The sequence below is a fragment of the Somniosus microcephalus genome, chromosome 6 (assembly GCF_052327205.1).
Source record: "Somniosus microcephalus isolate GS21.2 chromosome 6, FLI_Smic_1.0, whole genome shotgun sequence".
Classification (NCBI taxonomy): Eukaryota; Metazoa; Chordata; class Chondrichthyes; order Squaliformes; family Somniosidae; genus Somniosus; species Somniosus microcephalus.
This window is the reverse complement of record NC_140992.1, coordinates 135,584,718-135,606,893: the sequence shown is the minus strand read 5'-3', so window position 1 is coordinate 135,606,893 and position 22,176 is coordinate 135,584,718. Positions and strand designations below refer to the sequence as shown.

The 22,176-nt window shown below is 45.1% G+C and overlaps 1 protein-coding gene across 2 annotated transcripts in view; it reads left to right on the top strand.

The window, feature by feature from the left end:
- LOC147116099 (cysteine protease ATG4B-like) overlaps positions 1-22,176 on the top strand; it is a 63,701-nt gene that overhangs the window by 32,519 nt on the left and 9,006 nt on the right. For both annotated transcript variants that reach the window (XM_085990843.1, XM_085990842.1), the window contains exons 2-3: positions 9,944-10,045; positions 20,824-20,895. In XM_085990843.1, coding sequence (XP_085846969.1) covers positions 9,944-10,045; positions 20,824-20,895 — 174 coding nt within the window. The remainder of the gene's footprint in view (positions 1-9,943; positions 10,046-20,823; positions 20,896-22,176) is intronic.

Genomic DNA, 22,176 nt, shown 5'->3' with positions numbered 1-22,176 from the left:
ATGCTGCTCGGCCCTTTGCTGTGCCGCTCGGTCGGGCTCTAGCCCGCCGCTGTCCGGGAAGGGTCTGCGCACTACCTGTTGCCAGCCCATTTTGCTGGACCACCTCGACTGGAAAGCCAAGCCTGGCTCTCGACAGCCTCCCCCGCAATTCTCGAGTCTCTGCTGGATGACTGGGCGGTTGCCCGTGGTCGACGCCCGAGTCTCTGGCCTTGACCTCCAATCCACTGATCTCCAGGAACGAATCCCTGGGAGGTGATGCAGAGTTGCAGGTAGGTTCGAACTTGCCTTGTCGCCAATGTTGTGTCCGTGTATATTAAGACACAGACTGCAGGAGAACGGTACAACAGGTGTTTACTCAACGTGGCTCACAGTGGAACTGATCTGTACAGATTACTACTCAGTGCTATATACAGGTGTGGTTACTGCCGGTACTGCAGTATACATGAACTGTACAAGATAGTTCCCCCCTTAAAGGTATATACATTACAGCAACCAGAATGATTGAGGGGATGGAGGGATTGGATTATGATGAGAGATTGTCATTTAAAAAAAAAAAAATTGCTCCTGGGATGTGGGCATTGCTGGCAAGGACTGCATTTATTGGCCATCCCTAATTGCCCTTGTGAAGGTGGTGATGAGCCGCCGCCTTGAACCGCTGCAGTCCACGTGGTGAAGGCACTCCCACACTCCTCTTGGGGAGGGAGTTCCAGGATTTTGACCCAGTGATGATGAACGGCGATATATATTTCCAAGTCAGGAAGGTGTGTGACTTGGAGGGGAACTTGGAGGTGGTGGTGTTCCTATGGAAACATAGAAGATAGGAGCAGGAGTAGGCCATTCAGCCCCTCGAGCCTGTTCCGCCATTTAATGAGATCATGGCTGATCATCCAAATTCAGTACCCTGTCTCTGATTTCTCCCCATATCCCTTGATCCCTTTATCCTTAAGAAATATATCTAACTCCCTGAATATATTTAATGAATTGGCTTCAACTGCCTTGTGTGGCAGAGAATTCCACAGGTTCACCACTCTCTGGGTGAAGAAATTCCTCCTCATCTCTGTCCTAAATGGCTTACCCCTTATCTTTAGACTGTGACCCCTGGTTCTGGACTCCCCCACCATCGGGAACATCCTTCCTGCATCTAGTCTGTCTAGTCCTGTTAGAATTTTATAAGTTTCAATGAGATTCCCTCTCATTCTTCTAAACTCTAGCGAATATAAGCCTAATCGACCCAATCTCTCCTCGTATATCATTCCTGCCATCCCAGGTATCAGTCTGGTGAATCTTCGCTGCACTCTCTCCATGGCAAGAACATCCTTTCTCAGATAAGGTGACCAAAACTGCACACAATACTCATGGTGTGGTCTCACCAAGGCAGCAAGACATCCTTGTTCCTGTACTCGAATCCTCTTGTTATGAAGGCCAACATACCATTTGCTTTCTTAACCGCCTGCTACACCTGCATGCTTGCTTTCAGCGACTGGTGCACAAGGACACCCAGGTCTCTTTGCACTTCCCCTTTTCCCAATCTATTGCCGTTCAGATAATCTGTCTTCCTGTTTTTTGCCACCGAAATGGATAACCTCGCATTTATCCACATTGGGCAGATGCATGGCAAATGCAGTATAATCACTCAACCTGTCCAAATCATACTGGAGTTTCCCTGCATCCTCCTCACAGCACACACGCCCACCTAGCTTTGTGTCATCTGCAAACTTGGAGATATTACATCTGGTTCCCTCGTCTAGATCATTAATATATATTGCGAATAGCTGGGGCCCTAGCACCGATCCCTGCGGTACACCACTGGTCACTGCCTGTCACTCGGAAAAAGACCCGTTTATTCCAACTCTTTGCTTCCTGTCTGCTAACAACCAATTCTCTATCCAAGACTGTACCTTACCCCCAATCCCGTGTGCTTTAACTTTGCACGCTAATCTCTTATGCAGGACCTTATTGAAAGCCTTCTGAAAGTCCAAATACACCACATCCACTGGTTCCCTCTTATCTATTCTACCAGTTACATCCTCAAAAAATTCCAGTAGATTAGTCAAGCATGATTTACCTTTTGTAAATTCATGTTGACTTTGTCCGATCCTGTCACTGTTTTCCAAGTGCTCTGCTATTACGTCTTTTATAATGGACTCTAGCATTTTCCCCACTACCGATGTCAGACTTACCGGTCTATAATTCCCCGTTTTCTCTCTACCACCTTTTTTGAATAGTGGGGTTACATTAGCTATCCTCCAATCCATGTGAACTGTTCCAGAGTCTATCGAATTTTGGATGACGACCAGCAATCCATCTACTATTTCTAGGGCCACTTCCTTAAGTACCCTAGGATGTAGATTATCAGGCCCTGGGGATTTATCGGCCTTCAATGCCGTCAATTTCCCTAACACCATTTCCCTACAAATACTGATTTCATTCAATTCCTCCCTCTCATTAGACCCTATGTTCCCCGACATCTCTGGGAGGTTATTTGTGTCCTCCTTTGTGAAGACAGAACCAAAGTATGTATTTAATTGGTCTGCCATTTCTTTGTTCCCCATTATAAATTCCCCTGATTCTGACTGCAAGGGACCTACGCTTGACTTCACCAGTCAGTTTTTATGTTCCCTGCAAGCTTACACTCATACTCTATTTTCCCCCTCTTAATTAATCCCTTTGTCCTCCTTTGCTGAATCCTAAACTGCTCCCAATCCTCAGGTTTGCTGCTTTTTCTGGCCAAATTATGTGTGCTCTCCTTGGATCTTATGCTATCCCTAATTTCCCTTGTTAGCCACGGTTGTCACCTTTTATTGTTTTATTTTTATGCCAAACAGGGATGAACAAATTCTGTAGTTCATCCATGCGATCTTTAAATGTTTGCCATTGCCTATCCACCATCGACTCTTTAAGTAATGTTCCCCAATCCATCCTAGCCAACTCGTGCCTCATACCATCGTAGTTTCCTTTATTTAAATTCAGGACCCTCGTCTCTGACTCAACTACTTCACTCTCCATCTTAATGAAGAATTCTATCATATTATGATTGCTCCTCCCCAAGGGGCCTCGCACAACAAGATTGCTAATTAATCCTTTCTCATTACATAATACCCAGTCCAAGATGGCCTGATCTCTAGTTGGTTCCTCGACATATTGGTCCAGGAAACCATCCCGTATACACTCTAGGAATTCCTCCTCCACAGTATTGTTACTAATTTGGTTAGCCCAATCTATATGTAGATTAAAGCCACCCATGATAACTGCTGTGCCCTTATTGCACGCGTCTCTAATTTCCCGTTTAATGCCATCCCCAACCTCAGCACAACTCCCATTAACGTTTTCTGCCCCATGGTATTTCTCCGCTCTGCCCATACAGATTCCACATCATCAGAGCTAATATCCTTCCTTATTATTGTGTTGTTCTCTTTAACCAGGAATGCTATCCCACCTCCTTTTCCTTTTTTCCTGTCCTTCCTGAATATTGAATACCCCTGGATGTTGAATTCCCAGACTTGGTCATCCTGGAGCCATGTCTCCGTAATCTGAATTATATCATATCCATTTACATCTATTTGCGCAGCTAATTCATCCACCTTATTACGAATGCTCCTCGCCTTAAGACACAAAGCCTTCAGGCTTGAGTTTTTAACACACTTAATCCTTTTAGAATTATTATTTACTGTGGCCCTGTTTGATTTACACCCTTGATTTCTCTGCCTTCCACTTTTGCTTTTCTCCTTCCTGTCTTTTGTTTCTATCCTTGCTTCCCTTTCCTCTGTCTCCCTGCACAGCTTCCCAACCCCCTGCCCTTTTAGTTTAAACCCTCTCCAACAGCACTAGCAAACACTCCCCCTAGGACATTGGTTCCGGTCCTGCCCAGGTGCAAACCGTCCAGTTTGTACTGGTCCCACCTCCTCCAAAACCGGTTCCAATGTCCCAGGAATTTGAATCCCTCCCCCTTGCATTCTTCTAGCCACGTGTTCATCTGAAACATCCTTCTATTTCTACACTGACTAGCACGTGGCACTGGTAGCAATCCTGAGATTACTACCTTTGAGGTCCTATTTTTTAATTTACCTCCTAACTGCCTATATTCAGCTTTTAGGACCTCCTCCCATTTTTTAACTATATCGTTAGTATCTATATGCACCACGACAACTGGCTGTTCACCCTCCCCCTCCAGAATGCCCTGCAGCTGCTCCGAGACATCCTTGACCCTTGCACCAGGGAGGCAACATACCATCCTGGAGTCTCGTTTGCGGCCGCAGAAATGCCTATCTGTTCCCCTTACAATAGAATCTCCTATCACTATAGCTCTCCCGCTTTTTTTCCTCCCGTCCTGTGCAGCAGGACCACCCACAGTGCCAGGAAGTTGGCTGCTGCTGCCTTCCCCCGATAAGCCATCCCCCTCAACAATATCCAAAGTGGTATATCCGTTTGAAAGGGGGATGGCCACGGGACTCCTGCACTACCTGCCTGCACCTACTACTCTGCCTGGTGGTCACCCATTCCCTTCCTGCCTGTGCAGCCTTTACCTGCGGTGTGACCAACTCCCTAAACGTGTTATCCACGATGTGCTCAGCATCGCGAATGCTCCAGTATGTATCCATTCACAGCTCCAGCGCCGCAATGCGGTCTGTCAGTAACTGCAGCTGGATACACTTCCCGCACACATCGTCGTCAGGAACACAGGAAGTGTCCCTGATTTCCCACATATGCGCCTGCTTCTAGTCCTCCTAGGTGGTAGAGATCGCAGGTTTGGGAGGTGCTGCCGAAGAAGCCTTGGCGAATTGTTGCAGTGCATCTTTTATGCACTGCAGCCACGGTACACCGGTGGTGGAGGGAATGAATGTTTAAGCTGGTGGATGGGGTGCCAATCAAGCGGGTTGCTTTATACTGGATGGTGTCATGCTTCTTGAGTGTTGTTGGAGCTGCACTCATCCAGGCAAGTGGAGAGTGTTCCATCACACTCCTGACTTGTGCCTTGTAGATGGTGAAAAGGCTTTGGGGAGTCGGGAGGTGAGACACTTGCCGCACAATACCCAGCCTCTGACCTGCTCTTGTGGCCACAGTATTTATGTGGCTGGTCCAGTTAAATTTCTGGTCAATGGTGACCCCCAGGATATGGATGGTGGGGGATTCAGTGATGGTAATGCCATTGAAATGTCATGGGGAGGTGGTTAGACTGTCGTTTGTTGGAGATGGTCATTGCCTAAGACCTGTGTGGCAGGAATGTTACTTGTCACTTATCGGCCCAAGCCTGAATGTCGTCCAGGTCTTGCTGCATGCGGGCATGGACTGCTTCATTATCTGAGGAGTTGAGAATGGAACATGTTGGAAATGTTCTCACTGGAAAAGAGAAGGTTGAGAGTTGATATGATTGCTGATTTTAGGATTCTAAAGAGTAGATAATGTAGACCAGGGGTGTCAAACTCATTTTGTATGGTGGACCTGATTCGACATCCTAGCACTTGGCGTGGGCCACATTCAGCATGTTATTTGGACACACTGTGGGTAGAAATGGGTACTTGTCTCTCAAGTTGTTCATGCGTGCGGCCATGCAGTGATCTGAAAGGTCCCGTGCTGGCTGCTCACCAGTTTCCCCATTGTAAATACTGCGCCTGTGCAGAAAATTAAAGGGACCGCGCACTAAAAGAAACAGGCCACGCAGAACAAAGCGCAGCTTACATGGAACATTGGTTTATGGGTGTAAAATGGGTGCAATGTGTACCAATTTCTGGGCTCAAGGTCCTGCACCTAATCTGTGCCGGTGGCATGGCTGCTGCCATATTGGTCCTCAGTTTTTAGGTGGACCTGGCAGCTACCTGAACTCCCTGTTGAATAATGCAAAAAAGGGTCCTGTGCCTGTTTCAGGATCCTTCTGCAAAATGTGTAGAAAAACTAGGTGGAGCATATGCTGTGCAAGTCCTGACTAGTTTTTCCAGGTCTGCAGTGATTCTTGAGATGGAGTGGGAAGGGACGCGATGCTGTGGTGCGAAGTTTAAACGGCTGTTAGAAGCAGTGCTCAGGAGGTTAGTGTCTCATTCCAAGACACACACAAACCTTAAGCACAACACGTGAGCCAGATAAAACTATCACAGGCTGTACATTTGACACCCCTGATGTTAAACCATGACCAGCTGTTTCACCTTGTCCAGAACAAGAGAACCAGAGGACACGGCCTGCGCTTGAAGTGGGGTAAATTCAAAATTAACCTGCGGAAACATTATTTCAGTGAGCCGGTGGTCAATCTGTAGAACAATCTCCCTCGGGAGACTGTGGAAGTAGATGGTATTGATTCATTCAAATACAAATTAGATAGATTTCTTTCAGCAAATAAAAATTTGAGATACAGTATAGCAGTAATTTGAGACATGATGTGGGGAGTGTAGCATGCTTGGGAAGAACAGGTGACTTTGGACCTATGGTTCCCAAAGCGCTCCACCACTGGGGTTTGATCATCTGCCCTAATATCTCATGTGGCTCACTGTCAAATTTTTTCTGATAACGCTCCTGTGAAGCACCTTGGGATGTTTTACTACATTAAAGGTGCTATATAAATACAAGTTGTTGTTGTTTCAGCTAGATAACGTAACTACTGCATGTACCAACTACTACGTGTAACCTCAGGCAGTCTGACATATCTCAAGTATCCATAGGATCCACTTTTTAGCCTCTTGGCTTTCATTGTCTGTCTGCAATAATTCAAGGTCACACCTGGCCTGTGGAACTGCCTGAATCGGAACTGCCTGAATCAGACTGTTTCACGGGGCTGTCACAGTGAATCTAGACTTGAGTACAGTATTGCTGTTGGGACCACTTTAAATGGAGGTTGTACCTTGATGGTGATTGTTCTTGGTACATATAAAGAATTTTGAAATTTGGTTTTGTTTTAGGTCGTATCTTATGGAACTAGATCAGTCTGGTTCACTGATTTTTAAATTGCTAATGATTGCATCAATGCAAATAGGTTCCCTGTAATCTACATAAGATACTTTCTTGTGCATTATGAATATCTTCTTAAACTGCATATGTCTGGGAACCTGTAAAAGGAGTAGGCCATGTAGACACAATGGGCAGGATTTTCATTAGGCTGTGGAGGCGGGATTAGAGGCGTGTGGGGGTTAAAATCCTGAAATCGGGGGGGGGGGGGGGGCACGAACCCATCCCGCCCCCAACCCGCCTCCATGCCAGTTTCAAAGGAGGCGGGTACCCGACCCGCATTGGGACCCGCCTCCCCGAGGCGGGAATGGGGTTAGTGACAATTAACTGCCTGTTAACAGGTAGTTAACAGGCAGTTTTTAGTCTAATCCCTATTTTCATTGTTGAAATGGGGGATTCCCGATGGCTCCAAACCACGCCAAGTTAGCGAGGCTGGCCGTTGGGATGAAGGGCTTGAGATGTCCGGTGTTCAGGTGAGTGATGGGTGCATGAGTGCAGCGGTAAGTGTGTTTGGAGTGTTTAAAGTATTTAAAGAAGTATTACTTACATTTACATACCTTTACAGCCTTCCTTCCCTCAGGTCTCTGGAGTCCCTCATCTCACCGGCACAGAAAGCAGAATGGCCGCGATCTGTTAAAAGTTCCAGCATTCAGCTTTCTGTTCCAGGGAGATCTCTAAATCATCCTGAGAGGAAGGAATTAACTTGGAGTACATATTGTCAGTGTTTTACAGCTTCAAACAGCTGTGAAACGCTGATATTTCATCTGTCAAAAGGTCTTGACAGATGATATATCAATCTGTGACGTTGCCGGGTGGCCCTTAATTGGCCTGCTGAGCCCGCTGGGCGGGCTCAACAAGGTCAATTAAGTCAAAATCGTGTGGGTTGGCTCGAACTCGATGGAGGCACGGTGGCATAGTGGTTAGCACTGTTGCCTCACAGCGCCAGGGACCCGGGTTCGAATCCGGCCTCGGGTGACTGTCTGTGTGGAGTTTGCACATTCTCCCCGTGTTTGCGTGGGTTTCCTCCGGGTGCTCCGGTTTCCTCCCACAGTCCAAAGATGTGCGGGTTAGGTTGATTGGCTATGATAAATTGACCCTTAGTGTTAGGGGGATTAAATAGGTGGGGTTGCGGGGATAGGGTGGGATATGTGTTGATGTAGGGGTTACGGGGATCGGGTGGGATATGTGTCGGTGCAGGCTCGATGGGCCGAAATGGCCTCTATCTGCACTGTGGGGTTTCTGTTCTGTTCTGAGGCGGGACTACAACCCCGAAAGTTGTAATCCCGCCTCCTACTCGACGACTCAATGAAAATCCAGCCCAATGTATTCTCGGTAATCTTGTACAGTGTCTAACTGTATTTCAGTAGGACGCCTTTGTCAGTTTAGAAAGCTATTTACCGGCAAATACAGTTGCAAATCAAAAACCTGATTTGGCCTGAGATAAGCAGTGACTGAGACTTCCTAGTTGAGGGATAAGGCATGATGAGGTACACTGAATGTAGCAGAGGAAGGTTATGGCTCCCCTCCGTCGCGCGCGCATTCCCCCCTCCCCCACAGCCCCCCTCTCCTCCCCGTATGTTAGCCTGGATTATGTGCTCATGACCTTCTGACTCAAAGGCGAGAGTGCTACCACTAAGCCACGGCTGACACCTTCGTAATTGGTAATATACTAGAAAAAATTTAACACCCTGCCCATCCCATTCTTCCACAACACCTCCACCCAATACGTACTATCAAACTGCAGTACTCCCAGATCCCCAAATCATCTTAAATCCTACTCTCTCCCAAGAGTTCAGACTCCAGCTCCTCTAATACCATACTCCCCAATCCCACTAGTTATGCACTATCCCCATGCTTCCCAACCAGAGATCACACCATTGCTGCCGCATCACAATACCCACCACGATTGCAGCCATTTTTAGTTCTTTGCTGCAACATCACAAGAGATCTGCTGTTTTCAAAAATACTATTGGTATAACAAACCAGTACTTGTGTGCACATTTACCTGTCACCCTGTGTTCCCTCTGTAACATTTCGGTCACAAATTTATTCTAGACAAATTGCTTACAATTGATTTGGCTTGTGAAAATTTCTTTCAAAATTAATTCTTGAAAGTAGAACGGCAGTCGTTTGGGATATACTGAGAACCGGTTCCACCAATAAAAGATACTTTTATTAAGGCAGAAGTGGGACCTAATGCAGCAAATGATTTCGAACAAATCTTAACAATCGCACTTCAAAAAAAAAAAGAGAAAGCAAGCCAGGCATTTCATTCTGCGTTTTAACTTGCAGCCTGAAGAGCAGGTAAACTCTAATCTCTCTCTACACATTTCCCATTCCCAAACATCTGGTTGCCCTGCGTTGTGCTGTGTTGACTTGACAACAATTAGACTTTGTTCCTCACCATCCGAAGATATATTGGACATTATATGGTAGAACACTGAAAAGGCAGTCTTCATTGTCCATCCCTAATTGCGTTGAGGTCCTTAAGAGTCAACTATGTCGTGTGGAGCAGGAGCCACATGTAGGCCAGTCCGGGTAGAGTGCAGCAGCTTCCTTTCTCTGAAGGACGTGAAGGGATCAGTTGGGTTTTTACAAAATTCTTTCATGGTCATTTTTTCTGTTGCCAGTCCATAACTTGGCATGGTGGGATTTAATGTCACGATCCCTGGGTTGCTAGTTATATGGAGTTGGGTCACAGTGCAGTTACGTGGAGTTAGGTCTCATGACCTCATTGAAAGGCGAAACAGGCTCGAGGGACTAAGTGGCATACTCCTGTTCCTATGTTCCTAGTCCAATACCATAAGTGCTAGACTATATCTAATAAGTCGGAGGATATGCTATTTTATAATAATTTAGTGTTGTCAACAAAATATGACGTGAAATAAGTATGACACAGGAAGTGCACAGTATTCTGCAAAATAAAGTGGATTGGAAATTCGGAGAGTGTATGTTCATCTGCAGAATCCTTTAGTAGATTGATGCTGTAACTAGTTTTCTTATTTCTTCCCAGCTACTCTAACATACGACACCTTGAGGTTTGGCGATTTTGAAGACTTCCCAGAAACAACAGAGCCAGTTTGGATTTTAGGAACAAAATACAGTGCACTCACAGGTACTGGGGCACAATGCCTACAGGGAACTTGGGAGAAGAGTTGTCCGCAGGTCAAGCGGTTCTGGTATTCTGTTGGGGGGAGGGGGGTTGTTGCTGGGCTGACTCTGCAGCAGAGGGCTTGCTGTCAGGAGGCTGGGGAAGAAGCTGGGCCAAGGTAACCGCAAGTTACAATAGTCTTGCACCACTCAGCCAGAGGGAATGAATCTCAATTTCTCTCTTAAAACAGCCATTTAAAGGAGAAAGCAACTAACAGTACTTACCCTTAACTGTGTTGTAGTTTAACTTTTTTTATACAACAAGTTGAACCAGAAAAGCCCATTTGGTCCATTCAAGCTCATCACTACTACATCAACTAGCTTAGACCAGCAGCCAACTGCATTTTGAAAGCTCCTAATGTTTTTTTAATCTACTGACTTCCCTGGATAATTATTCCAAATGTTTTCACCCCTTTGAGTAAAGCATCTTTTTCTGATGCCTCTTTTTAAAAAAAATTTACTTTTCACTAATTAAAATTTATATCCCCTGACCCTAGTGGGCTTAGCTTGAAGTAATAGTCTGGCTTCACCTTATCATAGAATGATACAGCACAGAAGGAGGCCATTCAACCCATCGTGCCTGAGCCAGCTCTTTGGCAGAGCTATCCAGTTAGTCCCAGTCCCCTGCTCTTTCCCCATAGCCTGTTTTTAAAAAAAAACATTTCCCTTCAAGTATTTATCCAATTCTCTTTTGAATGTTAGTGTTGAATCTGCTTCTCGCACCCTTTCAGGCAGTGCATTACAGATCACAACAACTTGCTGCATAAAAAAGTTTTCTCATGTCGCCTCTGGTTCGTTTGCCAATTGCCTTAAATCTGTGTCCTCTGGTTACTGACCCTTCTGCCACTGGAAACAGTTTCTCATTATTTATTCTATCAAACCATTCATGATTTTGAACACCTCTATCAAATCTCCTCTTAACCACCTCTGCTCTAAGGAGAACAACCCCAGCTTCTCCAGTCTCTCCACATAACTGAAGTCCCTCATCTATGGTATCATTCTAGTAAATCCCTTGTGTACCCTCTCTAAAGCCTTGACATCCTTCCTAAAGTGTGGTGCCCAGAATTGGCCACAATACTCCAGCTGGGGCCGAACAAGTGTTTTATTAAGGTTTAGCATAATGTCCTTGCTTTTGTACTCTATGCCGCTATTATCAAAGCCAAGGATCCCGTATGATTTTTTAACAGCCTTCTCGACTTGTCCTGCCACCTTCAAAGATTTGTGTACTTACACCCCCAGGACTCTCTGTTCCTTCACCCCCTTTAAAATTGTAGCATTTAGTTTATATTGCCTCGTGAATCACTTCACACTTCTCTGTATTAAATTGCTTTCTGAAATAGTCTATATCGTAGGGAATTTCCATTTTATTTGTAATGTCCTCAAAGTAGTTGAGGTTTTTCAAGTAAGATCTACCCCTTGTAATTCCCAGCTGGCTCCTCCTTATTAAGCTGTTAGATAGGACTACTACAGCCTGTACCTCAGAATGGTTTCCATTATTTAACATTGGCTAATGATCCTTGTAGATACTACGTTTGTGTAGTAATGATCCTGCACTGTCTTTCCAGCACCCAATAAGTCTCCTAAAGTACCCTAGGATATATGCTATATGACTGAGGAATTTGTGGGTCTTCAGTCTCTGAACCTATCAAATACCCGCCACACTGATCCTGAGGGTATTTATTGTACTGCAACAATTGTATAGGGAGTTAGTATTTCCCCAGTTCTACTTTTTTCTTTGATTACTGTGTAATTTTTATCCATTATGTTTATCTCTAGTGCCCTTTTGCACCCTCAATATCTGTTATAGCTTGTTTAGCATTTCAATACACCTCCCAATATTCTTCCCCTCCCATTTCCCTCTGTTTTGTATTTTATTTATCCTCCTCCTTTGCATTTGAATTGTTCTAGTCAAAACAGTAAAAATGAGCAACTTCAACAAACTGTCACTAGATGTCAAAGCATTTCATATGTGAAATGCTTTTGAGATGTTCTGAGAGATGAGATAAATGCAAGTTAGAAACATAGAAGATAGGAGTAGGCCATTCAGCCCCTCAAGCCTGCTCCGCCATTCAATGAGATCATGGCTGATGATCCAAATTCAGTACCCTGTCCCTGCCTTCTCCCCATATCCCTTGATCCCTTTAGCCTTAAGAAATATATCCAACTCCTTCTTGAATATAATTAATGAACTGGCCTCCACCGCCCTCTGTGGCAGAGAATTCCACAGGTTCACCACTCTCTGGGTGAAGAAATTCCTCCTCATCTCAGTCCTAAATGGCATACCCCTTATCCTTAGACTATGACCCCTAGTTCTGGACTCGCCGGCCATCGGGAACATCCTTCCTGCATCTAGTCTGTCCAGGCCGGACAGAATTTTATAGGTTTCGATGAGATCCCCTCTCAATCTTCTAAACTCCAGTGAGTACAAGCCCAATCGACACAATCTCTCCTCATACGTTATTCCTGCCATCCCAGGTATCAGCCTGGTGAATCTTCGCTGCACTCCTTCCATGGCAAGAACATCCTTCCTCAGACAAGGTGACCAAAACTGCACACAATACTCAAGGTGCGGTCTCACCAAGGCCCTGTACAACTGCAGCAAGACATCCTTGTTTCTGTACTCGAACCCTCTTGCTATGAAGGCTAACATACCATTTCCCTTCTTAACTGCCTGCTGCACCTGCATGCTTACCTTCAGCGACTGGTGCACAAGAACGCCCAGGTCTCTTTGCACTTCCCCTTTTCCCAATCTATTGCCATTCAGATAAGAATCTGCCTTCCTGTTTTTGCCACCAAAGTGGATAACATCACATTTATCCACATTATAGTGCATTTGCCATGTTTCTGCCCAATCACCCAACCTGTCCAAATTGTACTGGAGTTTCATGACATCCTCCTCACAGCATACCCTCCCACCCGGCTTTGTGTCGTCTGCAAATTTGGAGATACTACATCCAATTCCCTCGTCCAGATCATTAATATATATTGTGAACAGCTGGGGTCCTAGGACCGATCCTTGCGGCCTTGCCCCCAATCCCATGTGCCTTAATTTTGCAAGCTAATCTCTTATGCGGGACCTTATCGAAAGCCTTCTGAAAGTCCAAATACACCACATCCACTGGTTCCCCCTTATCTATTTTACAAGTTACATCCTCAAAAAATTCCAGTAGATTAGCCAAGCACGATTTACCCTTTGTAAATCCATATTGACTTTGTCCGATCCCGTCACTGCTCTCCAAGTGCTCTGCTATTACATCTTTTATAATGGACTCTAGCATTTTCCCCACTACCGATGTCAGGCTTACCGGTCTATAATTCCCCGCTTTTTCTCGACCACCTTTTTTGAACAGTGGGGTTACATTAGCTACCCTCCAATCCATGGGTACTGTTCCAGAGTCTATCGACTTCTGGAAGATGACCAGCAATGCATCTACTATCTCCAGGGCCTCTTCCTTAAGTACCCTAGGATGTAGATTATCAGGCCCTGGGGATTTATCGGCCTTCAATCCCGTCAACTTCCCCAACACCATTTCCCTACAAATACTGATTTCTTTCAGTTCCTCCCTTTCATCAGACCCTATGTTCCCCGACATCTCTGGGAGGTTATTTGTGTCCTCCTTCGTGAAGACAGAACCAAAATATGTATTTAATTCTTTCATTTCTTTGTTCCCCATTATAAATTCCCTTGATTCTGACTGTAAGGGACCTACGCTTGACTTCACCAATCTTTTTCTCTTCACATATCTATAAAAGCTTTTACAGTCAGTTTTTATGTTTCCTGCAAGCTTACTTTCATAATCTATTTTCCCCATCTTAATTAATCCCTTTGTCCTCCTTTGAATCCTAAACTGCTCCCAATCCTCAGGTTTGCTGCTTTTTTTGGCCAATTTATATGTCCTGTCTTTGGATCTTATGTTATCCCTAATTTCCCGTGTTAGCCACGGTTGAGTCACCTTTTTTGATTTATTTTTATGCCAAACTGGGATAAACAAATCCTGTAGTTCATCCATGCGATCTTTGAATGTTTGCCATTGCCTATCCACCGTCAACCCTTTGAGTGACATTACCCAATCAATCCTACCCAACTCGTGTCTCATACCATCATAGTTCCCTTTTTTTAAATTCAGGACCTTAGTCTCTGAGTCAACTCCTTCACTCTTCATCTTAATGAAGAATTCTATCATATTATGATTGCTCCGACCCAAGGGGCCTTGCACAACAAGATTGCTAATTACTGTAATCCTTTCTCATTGCATAATACCCAGTCTAAGATGGCCTGATCCCTAGTTGGTTTCTCGACATATTGGTCCAGGAAACCATCCCGTATACACTCCAGGAATTCCTCCTCTACAGTATTGTTACTAATTTGGTTAGCCCAATCTATATGTAGATTAAAGTCACCCATGATGACTGCTGTGCCCTTATTGCACGCTTCTCTAATTTCCCTTTTAATGCCATCCCCAACCTCTGCATTACTGTTTGGGGGTCTATACACCACTCCCACTAATGTTTTCTGCCCTTTGGTATTTCTCAGTTCTACCCATACAGATTCCACATCATCACAGCTAATATCTTTCCTTACAATTGTGTTAATCCCCTCTTTAACCAGCAATGCTACCCCACCTCCTTTTCGTTTTTGCCTATCTTTCCTGAATATTGAATACCCCTGGATGTTGAGTTCCCAGCCTTGGTCCCCCTGGAGCCATGTTTCTGTAATTCCAATCATATCATATTCATTTACCTCTATTTGCGCTGCTAATTCATCCACCTTATTACGAATGCTCCTTGCATTAAGACACAAAGCCTTCAGGCTTGTTTTTTTAACGCTCTTAGACCTTTTAGAATTATTATTTACTGTGGCTATGTTTGTTTTAAACCCTTGATTTCTCTGATTGCCACCTTTGTTTTTCTCCTTCCTGTCTTTTGCGTCTATCCTTGTTTCCCTTTCCTTTGTCTCCCTGCTCAGGTTCCCAACCCCCTGCCATTTTAGTTTAAACCCTCCCCCACAGCACTAGCAAACACTCCCCCAAGGACATCGGTCCCGGTCCTGCCCAGGTGCAGACCGTCCGGTTTGTACTGGTCCCACCTCCCCCAGAACTGGTTCCAATATCCTAGGAATTTGAATCCCTCCCCCTTGCACCATTCCTCTAGCCACATATTCATTTGACGTATCCTTCTATTTCTACTCTGACTAGCACGTGGCACTGGTAGCAATCCTGAGATTACTACCTTTGAGGTCCTATTTTTTAACTTGCCTCCTAACTCCCTACATTCAGCTTTAGGACCTCATCCCGCTCTTTACCTATATCGTTGGTACCTATATGCACCACGACAACTGGCTGTTCACCCTCCCTTTCCAAAATTTTCTGCAGCTTCTCCGAGACATCCTTGACCCTTGCACCAGGGAGGCAACACACCATCCTGGAGTCTCGTTTGCTGCCGCAGAAACGCCTATCTATTCCCCTTACAATAGAATCCCCTATTACTATAGCACTACCCCTCTTTCCTCCCGTCCTGTGCAGCAGAGCCACCCCTGGTGCCAGGAGGTTGGCGGCTGCTGCCGCCTTCCCCTGTTAAGCCACCCCCCCCCCCCCCCCCCCCCCAAAAACAGTATCCAAAAACGGTATAACTGTTCGAGAGGGGGATGACCCCAGGGGATTCCTGCACTACCTGCCTGCGCCTAGTACTCTGCCTGATGGGCACCCATTCCCTTTCTCCCTGTGCAACCTTTACCTGCGGTGTGACCACCTCCCTGAACGTGCCATCCATGACTTCCTCAGCCTCGCGAATGCTCCAATATCTATCCATCCGCTGCTCCAGTGCCGCAATGCGGTCTGTCAGTAGCTTCAGCTGGACACAGTTCCCGCACACGTGGTCGTCAGGGACACAGGAAGTGTCCCTGATTTCCCACAGAGCGCAGGAGGAGCAAACTATGGGGCTGAGATGTCCTGACATGACTTACCCTTTACTTCCTTTAAATGAAGTTAAATTTTTGGTTACCAGCAGCCCCTGCTACACCTCAGAGCTTAGAAACTATTAACCACAGAGTTTAAGTTTGGAAAAAAAAAAGAAGAGAGAAATACTCACCAACCAGTTGGTTTGTTTTTATCCTTTTTTTTGTTTTATTACACTCCTGTGAAGCGCCTTGGGCCGTTTTACTACGTTAAAGGCGCTATATAAATACAAGTTATTTTTGCAATTACTTGTTTACCGTGCACATTTTCCTGGGGCTATATTACAGTTTTAAAAGTTGCCATTTTTCTTCAGCTGACCTGTTAGCAATGTCTCTCACTTAATTTCTTTATATTCATCCCTAATTACTCTCTTGAAATGATATACTTCTATCCTGGCTGGCCCCAATTGCCAGATGATGTGGAAGAGATTACATTGCCGTATGTCTGCAGAGGTTCCACTACTATGGATGCCATCTTGCAAGAAGCATAGGGGAACATAGGGTCTGATGAAAGGGTGGAACTGAAAGAAATCAGTATTTGTAGGGAAATGGTGTTAGGAAAATTGATGGGACTGAAGGCCGATAAATCCCCAGGGCCTGATAATCTACATCCCAGGGTACTTAAGGAAGTGGCCCTAGAAATAGTAGATGCATTGCTGGTCATCTTCCAGAATTCGATAGACTCTGGAACAGTACCCATGGATTGGAGGGTAGCTAATGTTACCCCACTATTCGAAAAAGGTGGTAGAGAGAAAACGGGGAATTACAGGCCGGTAAGCCTGACATCGGTAGTGGGGAAAATGCTAGAATCTATTCTAAAAGATGTAATAGCAGAGCACTTGGTAAGCAGTGACAGGATCGGACAAAGTCAACATGGATTTACAAAAGGTAAATCATGCTTGACTAATCTACTGGAATTTTTTGAGGATGTAACTGGTAAAATAGATAAGGGAGAACCAGTGGATGTGGTGTATTTGGACTTTCAGAAGGCTTTCGATAAGGTCCCGCATAAGAGATTAGCGTGCAAAATTAAGGCACATGGGATTGGGGGCAAGGTATTGACTTGGATAGAAAACTGGTTGGCGGACAGAAGGCAGAGAGTTGGAATAAACGGGTTGTTTTCCGAGTGGCAGGCAGTGACTAGTGGGGTACCGCAAGGATCGGTCCTAGGACCCCAGCTGTTCACAATATATATTAATGATCTGGACGAGGGAATTGGATGTAATATCTCCAAATTTGCAGACGACACAAAGCTGGGCGGGAGGGTAAGCTGCGAGGAGGATGTCGAGAAACTCCAGTACAATTTGGACAGGTTGGGTGATTGGGCAGAAACATGGCAAATGCACTATAATGTGGATAAATGTGAGGTTATCCACTTTGGTGGCAAAAACAGGAAGGCAGATTATTATTTGAATGGCAATAGATTGGGAGAAGGGGAAGTGCAAAGAGACCTGGGTGTTCTTGTGCACCAGTCGCTGAAGGTAAGCATGCAGGTGCAGCAGGCGGTTAAGAAGGGAAATGGTATGTTGGCCTTCGTAGCAAGAGGGTTCGAGTACAGGAACAAGGATGTCTTGCTACAGTTGTACAGGGCCTTGGTGAGACCGCACCTTGAGTATTGTGTGCAGTTTTGGTTGCCTTACCTGAGGAAGGTCGTTCTTGCCATGGAAGGAGTGCAGCGAAGATTCACCAGGCTGATACCTGGGATGGCAGGAATGACGTATGAGGAGAGATTGCGTCGATTGGGCTTATACTCACTGGAGTTTAGAAGATTGAGAGGGGATCTCATCGAAACCTATAAAATTCTGTCAGGCCTGGACAGACTAGATGCAGGAAGGATGCTTATGATGGCCGGCGAGTCCAGAACCAGGGGTCATAGTCTAAGGATAAGGGGTAAGCCATTTAGGACTGAAATGAGGAGGAATTTCTTCACCCAGAGAGTGGTGAACCTGTGGAATTCTCCGCCACAGAGGACGGTGGAGGCCAGTTCATTAAATATATTCAAGAAAGAATTGGATATATTTCTTAAGGCTAAAGGGATCAAGGGATATGGGGAGAAGGCAGGGACAGGGTAGTGAATTTGGATGATCAGCCATGATCTCATTGAATGGCGGAGCAGGCTCGAAGGGCTGAATGGCCTACTCCTGCTCCTATCTTCTATGTTTCTATGTTTAGATGCGAGTTCTCCCAGGGGAACTCACAAAATACTGTGTCAAACAGTCTTGTAGCACATTTACTTGTGCTTTTTCTTTTGCATACTTCTCTTTGGGCATTATGTTTAAATTGGTTGAAGTCATCAATTATTACTACCTTATCTTTCCATAACCTTATCTCCTTGCCCTCTTCATTTACCTGCTTTGGGTCTGTAGCAGTTCTCGGTTATCAGCCCTGTCCTCCGCCAGCATCTCTGCTCAAGTCAGGCAGTTTCATTTTTTTCCCCTTCCCCGAGATGTTATTTCAACTTCCTGTAAACTTTTCCTAAACAGGAGCAATTTGTTTTCTAACTAATGAGATGTGCTGTTGAGATGGAGATTGCGCTGGAGCATGCACGCTTCTGAACATTATTGCCAGTGGTCCATTTCCGGCTGGTTAGTAAGATTTGTAATCTTCATTTCTACTGAGCTTTTTCTGTATTGAGTGTCTGTTTCAAACTTGCACTAGTCCCTCCCTTTCCCCCCCCCCCCCCCAAAGCCCAGGACACCATTGGAATAGTATACAAAGCCCAGTCCCAGTAATGTTACCTCAAGAAGCAAGGAATCATCTCTACCCTCCTTTTATCTGTCTTCTCCTGAAGGCATTAACATGCTGAGGTATGGTTCCATGAGTAGCAGTGGCCCTCTGTTACCTTGCCTCAGTGGCTGTTCCACCATGTATCTGTAAAGTTATGGTGTGGAGATGCCGGAGTTGGACTGGGGTGGACAAATGTAAGAAGTCACACAAGACCAGGACGGCCCCATGAGGACGGCCTCAACCGAGATCTTGGGTTCATGTCACGCTACATGTAACCCCACCTGACGCAGGGTCATCCAGACTCGAGTCGACATTGGCTTGTTCTCTCTACACAGATGCGGCCAGACCTGCTGTGATTTCCAGCAAAAAAAATGTTTTTTGTCTTTTTTTGTTTTTCATACAGACCCCAGCATCTGCAATATTTGACCCCTTGTGACCCCACCTCATTGTTCTTTGATGTGATGTTTTCCTGACTGACCTGTTTGGACACCATTCACACCTTTGATTGCTGTGATTATCTCTCTGCCGAGGTGTGATAAATGGCAGTTGGAAACATTACCTGTAAACATCTGACATGATTCTCTGACTATATAAGCTGTGTCTTTATGCACTTCTCCACTTCACCTGATGAAGGAGCAGCGCTACGAAAGCTTGTGATTTCAAATAAAGCTGTTGGACTATAATCTGGTGTTGTGTGACTTCTTACATCTGTAAAGTTAGTATTGGCTGCATGTTCCCACCGAAGTCTTTAAAATGTTAAATAGTTTATATACGAATGTAAGCCAAGATCATGGCTTTATAAATTTAGATATTGAAAAGTAGATTTAAAACAGGTATGAGGGAGAATATCTGTACTCAGTGATAAATGTTTGGACAATCTGGCAAACTGTAGTAGGGAAAATATTATGGCTGTTAAAAACACAGTTGGACAGAGAATTGGTGTGCTGAAGGGATGAGCTCAGTAGGCCCAGTGGTCTTTCTCATTCTTGACTTTTATATTATGATGTAAGAACATAAGAAATAGGAGCAGGAGTAGGCCATCCGGCCCTTCGAGCCTGCTCCGCCATTCAATGAGATCATGGCTGATCTTCTGCCTCAAGTCCATTCACCGGCCCTATCGTCATATCCCTTGATGACCTTACTAGTCAGAAATCTATCGACTTCTGTTTTGAATATACCCAATGACTGAGCCTCCACAGACCTCTGGGGTAGAGAATTCCAAAGATTCACCACCCTCTGAAGAAATTTCTTCTCATCTGTCCTGAATGGCCTACCCTTTATCCTGAGGTTGTGGCCCCTGGTTCTAGATCCCCCAGCCAAGGGAAACATTCTCCCAGCATCCACCCTATCAAGCCCTGTAATAATTTTGTATGCTTCAATGAGATCCCCTCTCATTCTTCTGAATTCAAGAGAATACAGGCCTAGTTTACTCAATCTCTTCTCATACGACAGTCCCGCCATCCCAGGAATCAATCTCGTGAACCTTCATTGCACTCCCTCTATGGCAAGTATATCCTTCCTTAAGTATGTCCACATGTACTTATAGCAAGACTTGCTGAATAGAGGTTTATTTGTTTTGTTGGCCTTGTAATGGTGAATAATTGAGGCACAAAATATAAACCTCCACTCTAATTCTTATCCCAGGCTACACTTGTATGCATTATTCCTCTGTCTCAGCCATATAAATTTGAACATGCTTTAATTGCACTGCTAAATCAAAAAAAAATTTGTCTGCATAAGTAAAGTAGCTGAAACAGTCTTCCCTCTCGGGTTAATGTAAAAGATCCCATGGCACTATTTCGAAGAAGAGCAGGGGAGCAAAATTGCTGTTTGTGGGACTTTGTGCGCATATTGGCTGTCATGTTGCCTACAAAACAGTGACTACATTTCAAAATTGGCTGTGTAGTGCTTTGGGATGTCCTGAGGGAATGAAAGGTGCTAGATTAGTACAAAGTCTTTTTTCTTTCTTTAAATCCAGTCCTACAGCCAGACTGCAGTACAGAAGCCAATGAGCGCTGATCTTTTTACCTCTTTATTGTGCGTTTGTTCTTTTTTTCCTCTAGATAAAGATGAGATTTTTGCAGACGTCACTTCACGACTCTGGTTTACATACAGAAAGAATTTCTCTCCTATTGGTAGGTGTTTATTACCTGTCTTTCACAGCTGAAATTCATTGGATTTTAAAACAGTCTTGCACTTCCTTCCTTTAAGGAGTGTTCTACACATGAAGGGTGCATAGTTTGGAGATTGAGCGTCACTTAAATCAGAACAAACTGGCAATGTTGTGACAATAGCTCAGCTTTTAGGTTTTGGAACGTACCCATTGTTAGAGCAGTGAATAACCTGGAGTGAACTACAGGTTGGAATCTAAGGGCGTGATCTTGCTAGCCCTGGGGAGGCGGGTTTGGAGGTGGGACTGCTGGGAAAATGGCAGAATCTGGGGGCGGGTACCCATCCCAACCCGCCTCCGTGCCATCTTCCCAGGAGGCGGGTAGCCGACCCGTGCCAGGTTCCGTCTCCTTGGAGGCGGGAAGAGGATTACAGCCACTTAACTGCCTGTTAACAGGCAGATAAGAGGATTATCCCCATTTTGAGCCCCTGAAGTGTGGGCTTACCGATGGCACCGAACCCCGCCAAGGTCACCGAGGCGAGCAGTGGGTCTGCGGGGGTCGGAGGGGTGCAAAAGTGCGCTGTGAAAGGTAAGTGATGGGTGCAAGTGTGGAGTGGTAAGTATGTGAGGTGAGTGGGAAGTGATAGAAAATGTTTACTTACCTTTGTTTCTTCCTGCAGGCTTCAAACGTTGGGTATGCGGAGAGTCTTGCACCTCCGCGGCAGAGATGGCAGAATGGCTACTGCATTCTCCAATGCAACAGCCATCTAATTTCTGCTAAAGAAAGAAGTTTGATGAGCCTTGAACACACAAATTCATCAAACTACAGAGAATGTCAGGGTTTGACAGCTTCACAGAGCTGTCAAACGATGACAATTTTTTTGACAGCTGAAACGTCATAAGCTGACGTTCTCTGTAACCAGCTTTCCCTTAATTGGCCTGCTAAACCCGCTGAGCAGGGTAACAAGGTCAATCAAGGGAAAATAGAGTGGGTTGGCCAGAAGTTGGAGGCGGGACTAAAACCCGACAAGTGGGAGTCCCGCCTCCAAAAGCTTCCCATTGGCAAAATCGCCCCCTAATAATCAGGTTCAGAATAGATATTTCACAATAACATGATAAAACCTTTGTGTGCTTCATTTATCCTCATTAATATTTTTATACATAGAATTTACAGCACATGACTTAAATGAAAGAATAGAGAACTGTATATCTAAGTTAGGTGGCACAGTAAATCATGTAGATGGGAGCAGAAAGTTGCAAAGGGACATTCATAGATAGAAACATAGAATGGTTGCAGCACAGAAGG